Below are 14,162 nucleotides of genomic sequence, written 5' to 3'. Positions count from 1 at the left end.
TCCTCCTTGGGTTTCTGAGATAGTATCACTACGGAAGTAGATTGCCCAACCTTCCTTCCGAGGAGTGGCTGATGAGTTTGAGCCGCCAGCCTTCTGGTTAGCAGTCAAATGCCTTAGGCACTATGCTATGTCACATATGGTTAACAACAATAATGGATGAATTTTAAAGAAGACGTAAGTAGTGAGCGTTCTCTATACTAGTGATACAATTGCCTATGAATTTCTTAAAAACACCAATGTCCCTGGTCTCGTTATTGTCTGGACCCCAGACAATTGGACTAGGGTATCCATATGTTTTTAATAGCTTACCAGGTGACTGTAATCATATTAATAACTATTGGCTGACATAGTTCATGATCTTTTATATGGAATGTGATTCTCCTTTCATTTCTAAAGTGATATAAATTATAATATAGCCTTATTTATTGAAAATTCTACTTGGCTTCCCCTTACTCTCTCCTCCTCTTACTCCTCACTCTGCAATGACCTAGTTCATGGGGAAACTGGGTTTTGCCTGATATAGTGCCTACTTTGCAACCCCTCACTCCTCTCACCATGCTTCCTCCCATTTTGATTCTCCTCACATCCATCCCTACAAACTCTTCTATGTTATGGGTGCTACGTACAAATAGGAATTGTTGCTCTTTTCTCACTGTATCAATGACTGCTTTTGAGCTGGGGCCTTAGCATGAGTCAGAGTAGGAGGGTGGATGTGCGAAGAGGCCAGAGCCATCAGGATACAAAGCCTCATTAACAGTAGGAGTCCAGCAAATGAGGAATCATCCCTGATATTTTTTCCATTTCCCTTTTCTTTTTAGTAATATTTACCCTAAAAAATATTTTGTTCCTTACCCAGTAACCAACTCTCCTCTGTGTATCTGAGAGCTTGTAATCTTTCTGATTCTGTGGGGCTGGGATGTGATCACTGGAGGTCATTAAGTGACGCTATTATAGGTAGGGAGTCTTTAAAAATGTCCATTTAAAGGACACATGTAAGGGGAAAAAAAACTCTTAAAACATAAGCAGCACATTAAATTAGGAATAAAGAGCACATAACCTGAAAATGAAAGTGCCATTTTGAAACTCAGATAGCAGGACCCTGTTTCTTATCAATAGATTCTGGCCTTGGAGGGTAAGCTCATGTTTTATGGATATTTACATTTCCAGCATCTAGCACTACGTCAGGCTGAAACTGTTGATAAATGTTAGTGGAATTAATACCTTTTCTTAGTGTGGTAAACTCTAATCTTCTAGAGATTTGTCTTATTTAACTTTCATTCTATTGTATTATTTAATTATTGTCTTATTTGTCTTTAATGATAGAAGTATATCTAACTTTATCATTCTATTGTTGTGGTTAAAGGAGGCATTAGTTTTGTGTTTTTCTGCCAGGTAAATTTGCTAACATTTTTCCAAATATTTTTTGTCATTAGATATTTATTGTTTATCATGCCCTTGGATGGAACAAAATTGGCAACAACAGAGTTAAAACTGAAATAAATATCTAATCCTGAACATACAGAATTCAACCATCAGTTTACATCTGGCAACTAAGAAAAAATGAATGACTTCTGCTTAATAACTTAAGTGAAGGCTTACATGTTTTATCAAAAGCAGCTAAGAGTTCAAAACAGGGTTTAATTTAGACCATTGCTTCTCCAAGGAGGAACTGAGTAGAAAGCAATGCAGTGTTTTGGCTCCTTGCTTTTATTGAATTTCAAATATAATTAAAAGGGTACTATACATTGGAGTTCTGGTAGCATAGTGGCTAAGACACTTGCCTGCTAACCAGACGGCTGGCGGTTCAAACCCACCAGCCACTCCTCGGAAGGAAGGTTGGGCAATCCTACTTCTGTAGTGATACTGCCTCGGAAACCCAAGGAGGGGTCGCTATGAGTCAGGTTTGACTCGACGGCACATAACAACAACAACAACAAACATTTTTAATGTTCATCAAAGAGGAAGAAGGCCATGGATTTTTAAAAAATGACGATAAATACTTGGGTGAAATCTAACTTGAAATATACAAGTAAAATTACACTTGGAGTACTAAAGTTTTAAGTTAAATATATGTGGTAGAGGGAAACAAGGTGCTTGAGGATACTTAATAAATATGATAATTCAGGATAAAGTTTTTTTTTTAATAAAACAATTATTAATATATTATGTGAAAGCAACTTATTTAGACATTGGTTAAGGTCATCCCTAGTTAAGAGTCATCTGAGAGGTTATAAAAGTTGTTCAAAGTCACAGAGTAATTAGGTCCCAGAACAACATCAAACACAAATAATCTGACTCCACACTCACTGCTCTATTACAGCTCAGGACTCAAGTGGGTAAAGGACCACATGCAGTGAAAGTGTTTAGTGACATCTTGCTGCAGTGGCAAGGACAAGCATTTGAGAACTGACTAGTAGTGAGGTAGAAAGCCTCCCTACTTACAGTGGTTCCTGGACCAGAGGCAGGAACATCACCTGGGAGCTTGTTAAAATACAGCATCTGGTGCCCTACCACAGATCTAACCAATCAGAATCTGCATTTTTAATAAGATTCCTACACAATTCTTAAGCACCTTAAGGTGTGAAAAGCAATAATTTAAAGAATTCCAGATGTGAAATCAGGGCTTCTGAATTCAATCGCAGCCCTGACAGAAGCTAGCTGAGGCACTTTAGGTAAGTTATTTAATTGTTTTGAGTATCATTTATTTTTCCATCTGTAAAATAGGGATAACATCTATCTCAGAAGGTTATTGCAATTATATAAGTAAAAGGGCCTACAACTTAGAAGGATAAGAAATACATATTGAAATCCATGTGGAAACCCAATGATTTGTAAAAAGATAGCCCAGTGCTCACAGAGTTTGTGAAGTCTTGCATTCCTGATTGTGTTGCACAAATAAATGCCTGTGTTAGAACCCATTTAATTTAAGCTTTCTGGGATATCCACATTTTCATGCCCTTAGAGCTTTGCTACAGAATTATTCTCAGCAGAGCAATTACAGGTGAGGCTGTCCAATAATAAGATATCTTTGCGACTTCATTAAATAAACCCCCATGGATGGGCTCCAAAATGGGCCTGCCTCATACAAATTCCATTACACTGCAAGTAATCTCATAATAAGGCCCTGGTGAGGGTTCAGTAGTCCTGAATACCTAACATTTACCATAAAGGGAATGTGTTCTAGAACAGTGATTCCTAAGAGCTGGTTCTCAGACCAATGTTTTATTGATGCAAGGGGGAAATACAAAAAGACAATTTAGTCAACTTTTTATAAAATCTGAAATGTAGAGTCTAAAAAGATATTCTTTAATAAAAATATTCTTCACTCGGAGAGCATATACCCTTTCCATTTTCTTTCTTTCCTCCTTTTTTTCTCTCTAACTTCCTCCCTTCAACACCTCTCTTTCTCTCTCTCTTTTGATATTAAACTGTTCCATATTTCACGAAGTGATGGTGAAAACAGATGGTAATTTGTATAATACTCTTACACAATATACTAAACAAAACCAAACCCACTACCATCAAGTGGGATCTGACTCATAGCAACCCTTCCTTAGGTTTCCGAGGTAGTATCACTATGGAAGTAGATTGCCCAACCTTCCTTCTGACGAGTGGCTGGTGGGTTTGAACTGCCAGGCTTCTGGTTAGCAGTCAAATTAACACAATATAAATGCAGTGTTAACTCATCCCTCTTTTTAAAAATTTTTACTCGTCCTTGAAATTCAAAATATTTAACCATTGTTCTAGAAATAAGGAGCTCTGGTGGTACAGTGCCTAAGGCATTGGACTGCTAATCAGAAGGTTGGTGGTTCAAACCTACCAGACTGCTCTGTAGGAGGAAGATGGGGCAATCTATTTCCTTAAAGATTTACCACCTTGGAAACCCAATGAGGGTTGCTATGAGTCGGAATTGATTTGATGGCAGTGAGATTGGTTTTGGTTTGGTTCCAGAAACATCCTTGAATGAAGTCAGTATTGGGCATACAACACTTTAACTAGGGACCAATCTACAACAGGCTAATTAGAGGGCTTATTTGTTCAGTTTAGACATATCACAGAGTGCCTGCTCCTCTCCTCATTGTAATGTATACAAGGATCACTTGGGGTTGTGTGAAAATGCAGATTATGATTGGTGGGTCTGGGATGGGGCTGGAATTCTGTATTTTCAGCAAACTCACAAATATTGGTTGAGCTAGTGAAAAATGGAGCTAGACTTCCTGGGTTCAGATCCTGATTATACCACTTCTAGATGTTGACGCTTGGGCAAGTCACTTACCCTATCTATCCCTGTTTTCTCATTTGTAACAAAGAAATAATAATAGTCCTATCTCATAGACTTGTTATGAGAATAAAATGGAGTAATAAATGTAGTTTCCAGAATGTAAAATACAGTAACTGACACATATAATCCCACCATACCCACTACCATTGAATTGGTTCTGACTCATAGCAACCCTTTGGAACAAAGTAGAATTGCCCATAGGATTTCAAAGCTGTGAATCTTTATAAAGCAGATTGCCTTGTCTTGCTCCTGAAGAACAAATAAAGAACAGCTGGTGAGTTCAAACCTCCAACCGTTTGGTTAGCTACCCAATGCTTTAACAACAGTGCCACCAGACCAACTTGACACATACAAAGAGATTCATAACTAGGAGTCATTACTTTAGCTTCACAGATAAGTGACTGCAGCACTAAGTTGTAAAAAAAAAAAAAAAAAGATTTGCATCTCAAGGGGTTTTTACATGATCAACTCAGAAGACATTAAAGTTCTACTTAGGAAAGGATAAGCATTCGTCTATCTTCTTTGGCTGGCCTAGTGGAAAAGTTTGAAACTGTGACTCTTGAAGTTTGTCTAGACAGATTTCTTTTAATTCAAAAGGTGGAAGCCTCTTAATTACAATGATCCTGTTATTAAGGTTGAAATGATGATATTGTTTAGGATGCATGCCACAAACTTAGGAAAACCTAAGGTAATTTCTTTGAATGGTTTTTCCTAAACATGACATGATTATTACATCCCCAGAAAGCTAAACTGATGTCTTCTGAATCAGTGCAAACCCTTTTATCTTAATCATCATAAAATATTATCATAAAATTACCCATCTAGTTATTGACTATTATGGAAACAAAAGGAGTCAATACTTGGTCAAGAGTAGGAGGAAATTATGATATAAACAGAATACTTCTAATAGATTTATTACATGGGTTAGAAATGACTGTGTTTACTAATAAATATTTATAAATGCCAGAGACCTTTCTCATTTCTTACTTTGTTGCTCATTTTCTGTTTCTTTATTGTTCTTCCCTTTAACAACAATTAGCCTCCTGCATACTCTTACAACAGATTTTGACCACCCATTTGGCAAGCATTTCATATACCTCAAAATGCTTCTCATGTAATAAACACTCAATGGGAGGTATTTTGGTTCTCTAATGTTGCTCTAACAGAAATATCCCAAATGTATGGCTTTAAAAAACAGGGATTTGTTCTCTTACAGTTTCGGAGGCTAGACATCCTAATTCAAATGGCTAGTTCGAGGAGCTCGGTGAAGAACCCTCAACATTGGGCTTCAGCTCTGCCTCTTGCTCCCAGCCCCCTGGGGCTGCTGAGGCTGACAAGGTTTGTTGTTGTTGTTATGTGCCGTCGAGTCAAACCTGACTCATAGCGACCCCTCCTTGGGTTTCTGAGGCAGTATCACTACAGAAGTAGGATTGCCCAACCTTCCTTCTGAGGAGTGGCTGGTGGGTTTGAACCGCCAGCCATCTGGTTAGCAAGCAAGTGTCTTAGCCACTATGCTACCAGAGACACAAGGTAGACAAGTAAAATGGCACAGTTCAAAGATTATCAAGCAACATGACAGGCCACTAGTTTGAGTTCAGAAACAGTCAAGATCAGCAGACAACGTGGGAGGCCACTCACTGATAACTCAGCAAAATGCAGAATCCAGATGTGCAGAAAGCTCAAGACCCTTCTCAAAGCGTTTTCTTATATAGTGGAAGCAGACCACATCCCTAAGGCAGCTATTCAGCTGCTCACAGTAGATTCTACCACGGAGTTGATTACCAGTCTTCATGGGGAATAACTATATCCAGCTGCTCAGCCACTCAAAACCAAGTCCAGCCAAATTGACACACAACCTTAACTACCTCAGGAAAGATGCTAACTGTCCTTCAATATTCATTCTCCCTTCTTCCTTAATAATTGGCTGTTGCCACTGAATGGATTCCAACTCATAGCAACTCTTTGTGTGTGAGAGTAGAACTCTGCTCCATAGTGTTCTCAATGGCTGATTTTACAAAACTAGATCACCAGGGAATAGAACTTCTGAATGGTAGGGCCACCCAGAATAAAGGCCTCTCCCGCATATATGTGTGGACATATAATTAAATTCTGGACAATGGGGAAAAATGAAAGTGGTGTGACTTATTTTTCTTTCCCTTTTTATCCCTCCAACTGGCTGGAATGTCAATGAAATGACATCAACAAGAGCTGACATTTTGGATCATGAGATTAAAGTCACATCATGAACAAAATAGACTACTGGCATCCTGACAATCATATCAAACTAGTTCTTGATTATCTACATTTTTTGTGAGAGAGAAAAAAGCTTCTATCTTGCCTCAGTCACTGGTATTTTGGGTTTTCTCCCACTTGCATTCAAACCCAATCCTAATTTATACACATTCAGATATTCTCTAAGGTCTGTCTTTCGGGCAAGATGGCTATCACTATGCCTTGGTCTCGACATCCTTTCTCTCTTACTTAGGGTTGTTATGGCCTAAAGGAAAAGAATAGATACATTACATAATATATATCATCACTTAATATTGAAGAAATTAAACTTACTGTTTCAGGAGAAGAAGGGTTAAAGATGTTACAAAGCTTTTCTATTCCCTGTAGCTTTTGTTTATTAAGAGACATTGTAGGTAGAATTTCAAAGTTAACTCTCAAGATAATTAGGCAAAAGCTAGGCCAGATGTCTCAGCTAAGTTTTGTCTCAAAATAATTACCTTTGTTAATTACTGGTAATTAGTGTCAGCATCCAAAAATTTCCTAAAAGCCCTTTGAGACAGAGAGAGACTGAGATAGAGAGAGAAAGAAAGAGAGAGAACGTTCACAAGAGAGGGCGATTCAGCATACAAGTATATACAATTACATTTTTTTTAGTCTCTCAGATTTGATTCAATTACTGTAATTTTGAACACTGGGTTTTACTAACAATTGGTTATTTTTTCCCAGTTAACATAGATAATGTTTGTTTCTATGTACTCTTAATTTGAAGTTTGTATACCACCATTATATATTTTGTTCTTTTCTCTTTTTTTATTGTCAAAATGTTATTATTATTGTTAGTCCATAAAATTATACCTGTAACCAAAAATAAAACAAAAAACTGACTGAAAATGAACCTGGAAGAAAAGTTGATGAAGTCAAGTTTCTAGCATTTTTTCCTAGCCAGAAGTCTGTTGTACTTTCCCTCAAACAACAGAGAAGGGGTCTCTCAGTGGGTGGGTACAGTTTGTGGCACTTTTTTCCATTGTTCAGAAGTTTACACAGAACTTTAATAGCCCATCATTCATCCTTCTTTGTGTACATGGCCCCTTTTGAGGACAGTGATATTTATAGATGCATCTATTTGTGTGATCCTTAATCACTTTGTATCTCTTTGAGCTTCCTTTTGGGTACTTAGAATTTTTTCTTAAATATTTAGGGCATTATTGTATGGTATCAGCCATTAAAAATGTATTCTAGTTATAGCCATTTTAACCTGCAAGTAATAGTGGAAATAATCTACCACAAACATTGCACATTTGATTCCTGCCTCTCCCCAGGATGGTGGATCAATCAGTCCTTTATGTTTATGGTTTGTCTCCCTCAGTTGGATGGATTCTTAAATGTCTTATTCATTTTTTTAATGTCCAGTGCCTAACAAAATGCCACTCGTATAAAATGGACTGAATTATTATTGTTTTTTTTATAATTAATGAACTATGCAATCACTAATATTGTCAGGGCCCTAGGGGATGGCCTCAGGCCTAAGGCAAGTAGCCTGCCAAGCACAAGGCTGGCAGTTCAAACCCACCAGCTGCTCCCCGCCAGGTGGACCGGGCCATCTCTTTTTGGAGCTCTGGTAGAGTAGTGGCTAGGGCACTTGACTAACCAGAAGGCTGGTGGTTCAAACCCACCAGCCACTCTGAGGAAGGAAGATGGGGCAATCTACTTCCATAGTGATACCGTCTCTGAAACCCAAGGAGGGGTCACTATGAGTCGGGTCTGACTAGATGGCACATAACAACAACAACAACATTGTCAGATCAATGGAACTTCTGGTTACACATTTAGTCTATTGGTTCAATGAGTTAGGAGATGAAGGAATTTTCCCCTTTGCTTCTTTTGTGTTTTAGTGGTGATTCTCAAAGTTATTTCAGTCCATGGGGTACATTATGCAAAGATATTGATGCACTTACCTGTGGGAACACAGAAAAATAATTATTCAAACAATGCCCTAGACTATCAATTTTGATGGTCAAGTGAAGTTTGATGGTAAAGTAAAATGGTGGTTATTTTGTTTTTAAATAATTATTATGCATACATTATCCACCCATGCTAAAAAGTAGAGATGGTTACGTTTCATCATGAAGACTCTATATCAAAAAAGGGACAATTCAGGAGACCCATTAACTATCTATTTCTAGAGAATCTGTATTCTCTCTCTATAAATATAGCACATCCACTATACTCAAATTTTACGGCTTTTATAAGTGTACATCTAAATTACAAAGCCAACTGCTTTTTAAATATATTTTACCATTTACTACAGGGCTTATTAACAGAGGAAAAGCGTGAGGTCTGCTTATATAGTTATTTCTACATTTGAAGTGCACATAGGCATATAAATCTGCAGGCATAGCTTATTTGTTTTATGTAAACTGGGAACCTCATAATCCTGATATCATTAAACATTTTTGCCTTGTGATCACTGTTCATTACAATTTGATCAGAACCACTCAATGTAATTGCATATTTCCATTTCACAGCTTCCTGCTACCAATCTATATTTTCTTTAATCCCATACCTCAAGTGCTGTTCTGAACTGTCCTGCTGCCATGGCATATTTCTTTTGTCTATAGCACGAGCTGGCATCCTTTAAGGCTACCTGAAGCCATTTGTCAATCTGAGGCAGAAAGCTGAAATTAGGTACACTCAGAGGGTCTACTATTTCAGCAGCTCGGCATGTTGGCTGAATCCCAGTGGACATGAAAGACTCTGCAAACTCATAGCTCACGTCCTCTTCATCAATGTACACCAATTTCATTTCCACATCCATTATGTTCTTTAAGGGGATGTGCGGCAGGGGCACAGCAATTAATTGATTGTCAAGTTCTATTCTCTTTGCCTCTTTCTTTCCAGCTGAATTTTCTTCACCTTCTGTCTTCCGTTTAAAGGCTACTCTCTCTAAATCATTGCTGTGTTTTTCTTTGATGCTCTTTGCCATTTTTATTCTTCCAACTGTGATTTCTACCTGTTTGCCTCCACAGTTTTTCTTCATCTCCTGTGGCAATCGCAAGATGGTAGGTAGGTTTGCAAATGTGGCCATTTTCTTGTTAGTGTTTATCTTCGGAGCAAGCTGATCATGATAGACCCTATTCACTGTATTCTCCAAACTTCTATGGCCTCCTAAAGCCATTGATTTCTTCGCAAAACTCCTATGGGGCAAGAAGAAGGAAAATAATTAAAACAATATTTTGAAATTCCACTGATTTAGATGAGATCACATTCATGTAAAACACTGTTTTATTCATTATAGGTATTTACTGCCTTGGAAGAAAAATTGTATGCACATCATCTGCTGACTACTCTTTTCCTAGGGCAGCGTATGTTTCAATCTCTAAACTCACCAAGAGAAGAATTTGTTGGAAACACATTTAGACCATGTCTTAAAAGATAATCATCCATAGCTAAACAACATTGAAAGAACATTTTTAAGGGTGCCCAAACTCACTGAGTAAGAAAATCTTATACATAACCACTGAGGACAAAAAAGAAAAAAAAAATCTATCTCGATATTAATTTCCTCAGAAATGCAGGTGGTCTAGAACTCATTATAAAATACACTGCTAACCTGCATAATAGAGTTGGGAGTCTAAAGAAACCACAGCTGCTTCCTCTGAAAAGCTTCCAGAAATGTTGGAAGCACAATGTTGCCTCGATTTGTTTCTTCTATTAATAATGAAAATCTCAAATTTAAACAGATTTGAAGATGTCTATTACTCAGAACAGACTTTAAAGTAGGAGAACATGACCTGCAACTTTGCATCAATGCTGAGCCACATATTCATCTTGAGTCTGCCATATGAATATTTTTGAAACAATGGTACTGATACTGTACATTATTTGAAACATATAGCATTTTCCTAAATTACTAGTGCTCAAAACATGCATAACAATCTTTTTTCCTTTTTTAAAAAAATAGTGATAAATTTATATGTAACAAATTGTTTGCCATATCAACATTCCATCAATAATCTTTTGATTCAAAGGTCTCTGCATAGTTTGTCTGCTTCTAGATTTTGTTGTTAAAAGATAAAATAATGTCCTAAGATCTAACAATTACGTATGTTGGTTCCTATTTTTGAAGACTCTTTTGTTAACAACTCCTTGGATAAGTAGGGATCAGGATCACATTTTGCATACAAACTAAGTTCATTCACAGAACCTTGCCAATCATAGTTGCTATTTTCACCCTAGGACTACCACTCACCATCTCTGGGCCTAGGGGTAATTCCATTATTATTGCTGTTATTGTTGTCGTCTTCCAAAGAGTCAATACAGACTCATAGCAACCCTAGAGGGTAGAGTAAAACTGTCTCATAGGGTTATCTTTTCTGTAGTCTTTATGTGAACAGATCATATGGTCTTTTCTATTGCAGAGAAGCTGGTGTGTTTGAACTGTTAAACTTTAGTTAGCAACCAACCACTTAACTGTTGAGCCACCAGGGCTCCTTCATATACATGATGAGGTGTATAAATATCATTTGAGTAAAATTAATAGACAACAGTGTAACAAAGTTCTAAACAAAGCATGATTCTTCTAAATATTACTTTTATTCATTTATTTAAATTATATTTATATTACCCTCCTGGTCCAATGCTATCTATGAAACAAGAAATGTGAAGTTCTTGAAACTTGCTTAAAACTCTAAACACCTGGTTTTAAAGATCTCTGGTATATATTCATTCTCATAATACATTACAAAAATATAAACAGGAAATGAGGGTGGGTGAGCTGTTCCAAAATTTGTATGGTATCTCTCTCAGGAGTCTTTTCTAAACATTCTACTTCAAGGGCCCAGGACTAAATGAGTGAGAATCTCTGTAGTTAGTAACAACGTATAGCATCTACAGCAGGGTTGTCTATCTCTGCTACATTTATTTCACATCTCTTGAACACATACAGATGGATGAAATTAACTCCATAGCTATTTCTTGTCAAAAGTAATTGTTCTTTTTCTTCCTTCCTGCCTCCCTCCTTCCCTCCCTCCCTCCCATCTTCCCTCTTTCCTCCTATTTCTTCTCCAAAATAACTCCTCCGCCAACTCACTCCCAGTCATCCTCCACGTGACACCTTTACCAACTACAAGAAAGAAAGTTTTATCATTTATAAGAACAGTTTTCCGAGTACTTCTGGCTCAGTCATTAAACCTATCGAAATTTTGTTCTTGGTGCAGTTTTATAAAAGAAACAATGACAGAGGGGAAAATAACACATAGATACATGGAGCATTCTGAGGTAAAAAATAAATAAGCAAATGTCTACCTTTCCAACTTCTCAAAGACAAATTCATCAAAATTATCAAAAACAAAACAAAAACAACAAAAAAAATAATTGATCCCTTCCACCTCCAACCCCTAATAAATGTCAGAATGTCTAAAACTAGACTAAATGCTCAGACTGAAAAAGCATGGCCAAATCCAGCCAATATTTTTCAATGCTGCTAGCAAATCGGTGACTTCAATTTCAGATTGAGGGACTGTTCTTTTTTTTTTTTTTTTTTAATTGTGATTTAGGTGAAAGTTTACAGAGCAAATTCACTTTCCATACAGCAGTTCACATCCACTTTGTCTCATGACATCATTGACTACAATTTATCCCAATGCAACAGCTCCCCGCCACTTCCTCCCCTTAGTTACTTCTTCCATCCCTCCATGCACTCCTGCCCCCAAGCTGTGTCCCTGTGCATAAACAGCCCTTCTTTCTCTATGACTGTTTTCTCCAAGGTGTGTATCTACCTCAGGTAAATGTTCAACTCATATGCCTGTCCTCTGTTTGGCTGTAAGCCACAGGGGTGGGTTTAATTCCAGACCTGAAGGGCAGCTAGGGGCCATAGTCTCAGTGGTTCTACCAGGCTCTATCAGACCAGCAAACCAGGTCTCTTTTTTACAAATGATTGTGAGTTTTAATCCACATTGTTCTCCCTGTCTATCCAGATCTCCTACATAGATCCCCCTTTGAGTGGTTGACAGTGGTAGCTGGGCACCATCTAGTTCTGGTCTCACAGTCGTATAGGCTGTGGATCGCATGGTGTACCAGTTGTTGTTGTTGTTGTTGTTATGTGCCGTCGAGTCGACCCCGACTCATAGCGACCCCTCCTTGGGTTTCCGAGGCAGTATCACTACGGAAGTAGGATTGCCCAACCTTCCTTCCGAGGAGTGGCTGGTGGGTTTGAACCGCCAGCCGTCTGGTTAGCAGGCAAGTGTCTTAGCCACTATGCTACCAGAGCTTCTATGGTGTACCAGTAGCTAGGACTAATTCTTTCCAGGATTCTTTGGTTTTCTTCATTCTTCTTTGATCTGGATGAGGAGAGACCATCATTGCATCTAGATGGCTGCTTACAAGTTTTAAGATCCCAATTGATACTCGCTAATGTAGGAGGTGGAACAATGTTTTGTGTAGTATGTTATGCCAATTGACCTTGATGTCCCCTGCGACTATTGTCCCGCGCCCACAGGTTCAACTACTCGGTCCCTCTGGGTAGGTGACTGTGACCAAAAAGTGACTAGAAACTTGTCCCTTGTCAGCTCTACTACACACCTGGGAATTTTTACAGGACATACAAATACACTTGTAGGACCATTGTTTGCCAACCCTATACATAGTCTTGGGTACACTCCCCACTGCATAGACATATCAATAGTTAAGCCTGTCAACCCGTCTATCCACCCATATACCCATGTTTGCCTTCACTGACAGCACAGCACTGTATGTGCAAAAAGGGTTCATCTTTGTTGTCTGTATTTCCCATGAAACTCTCTATGTCTTCCTCTTTCTCAATGCCACCATGTTGATCACTCCCATTTGGTACATTGCCCTTCTCTTCACCCAAATCAATACTTATCTCTACCTACCTAATAGTGTTCCCTACCCTACCCATCCACCCCTGGTAACCAACAAAGAAAATTTCCTTCCATAGATAAGCCTTTCCTTGACTTTTGTAATAATGGACTAATATTTGTCCTTCTGTGATTGACTTATTTCACTCAGCATAATGTCCTCCAAGTTCATCCACATTATGTGGTGTTTTGCAGATTCTAGGTTATTCTTTAGGGTTGCGTAGTATTCCATTGTGTGTATGTACCATAGTTTGGTTATCCATTCCTCAGCTGATGGACATCTAGGTTGTTTCTATCTTTTGGCTATTGTAAATAGTGCTGCGATGAACATGGGTTGCATAAGTCTGTTTTTGTCATGGCTTTCACTTCTTTAGGATATATACCTGGTAATGAAATGGCTGGGTCAAATGGTATTTCTAATTCCAACTTTTTAAGGAATCGTCATACTGCTTCCACAGTGGTTGTATCATTTTACAGTCCCACCAGCAACGTATGAGAGTCCTAATCTCTCTGCACCCTTGCCAGCATTTGCTATTTTCCATCTTGTTGAACATTGCTACTGGTCCTGGGGAAGGTGGTATTTCATTGTTGTTTTGATTTGCATTTCTCTAATGGTGAATGATCATGAACATTTCTTCACATGTTTGTTGGCCACCTGAATATTATCCTTGGTGTAGTGTCTATTCATGTCTTCTGCCCATTTTTAAATTGGATTATTTGTCTTTTTGTTATTGAGGTGTTGGAGTTTTCTATAAATTCTAGAGATAAGT

At 38.0% G+C, this 14,162-nt stretch overlaps 1 protein-coding gene across 1 annotated transcript in view; it reads right to left on the bottom strand.

Annotated features, from left to right (window-relative positions):
* SPATA16 (spermatogenesis associated 16) overlaps positions 1–14,162 on the bottom strand; it is a 452,504-nt gene that overhangs the window by 356,193 nt on the left and 82,149 nt on the right. Inside the window, exon 4 of the mRNA XM_007948101.2 lies at positions 9,078–9,708. Within this exon, the coding sequence (XP_007946292.2) occupies positions 9,078–9,708 (631 nt within the window). The remainder of the gene's footprint in view (positions 1–9,077; positions 9,709–14,162) is intronic.

This window comes from Orycteropus afer, unplaced genomic scaffold (assembly GCF_000298275.1).
Source record: "Orycteropus afer afer isolate SDZICR_OR568_19922 unplaced genomic scaffold, OryAfe1.0 scaffold00202, whole genome shotgun sequence".
Taxonomy (NCBI): Eukaryota; Metazoa; Chordata; class Mammalia; order Tubulidentata; family Orycteropodidae; genus Orycteropus; species Orycteropus afer.
This window is presented reverse-complemented; position numbering and strand designations above follow the sequence as displayed.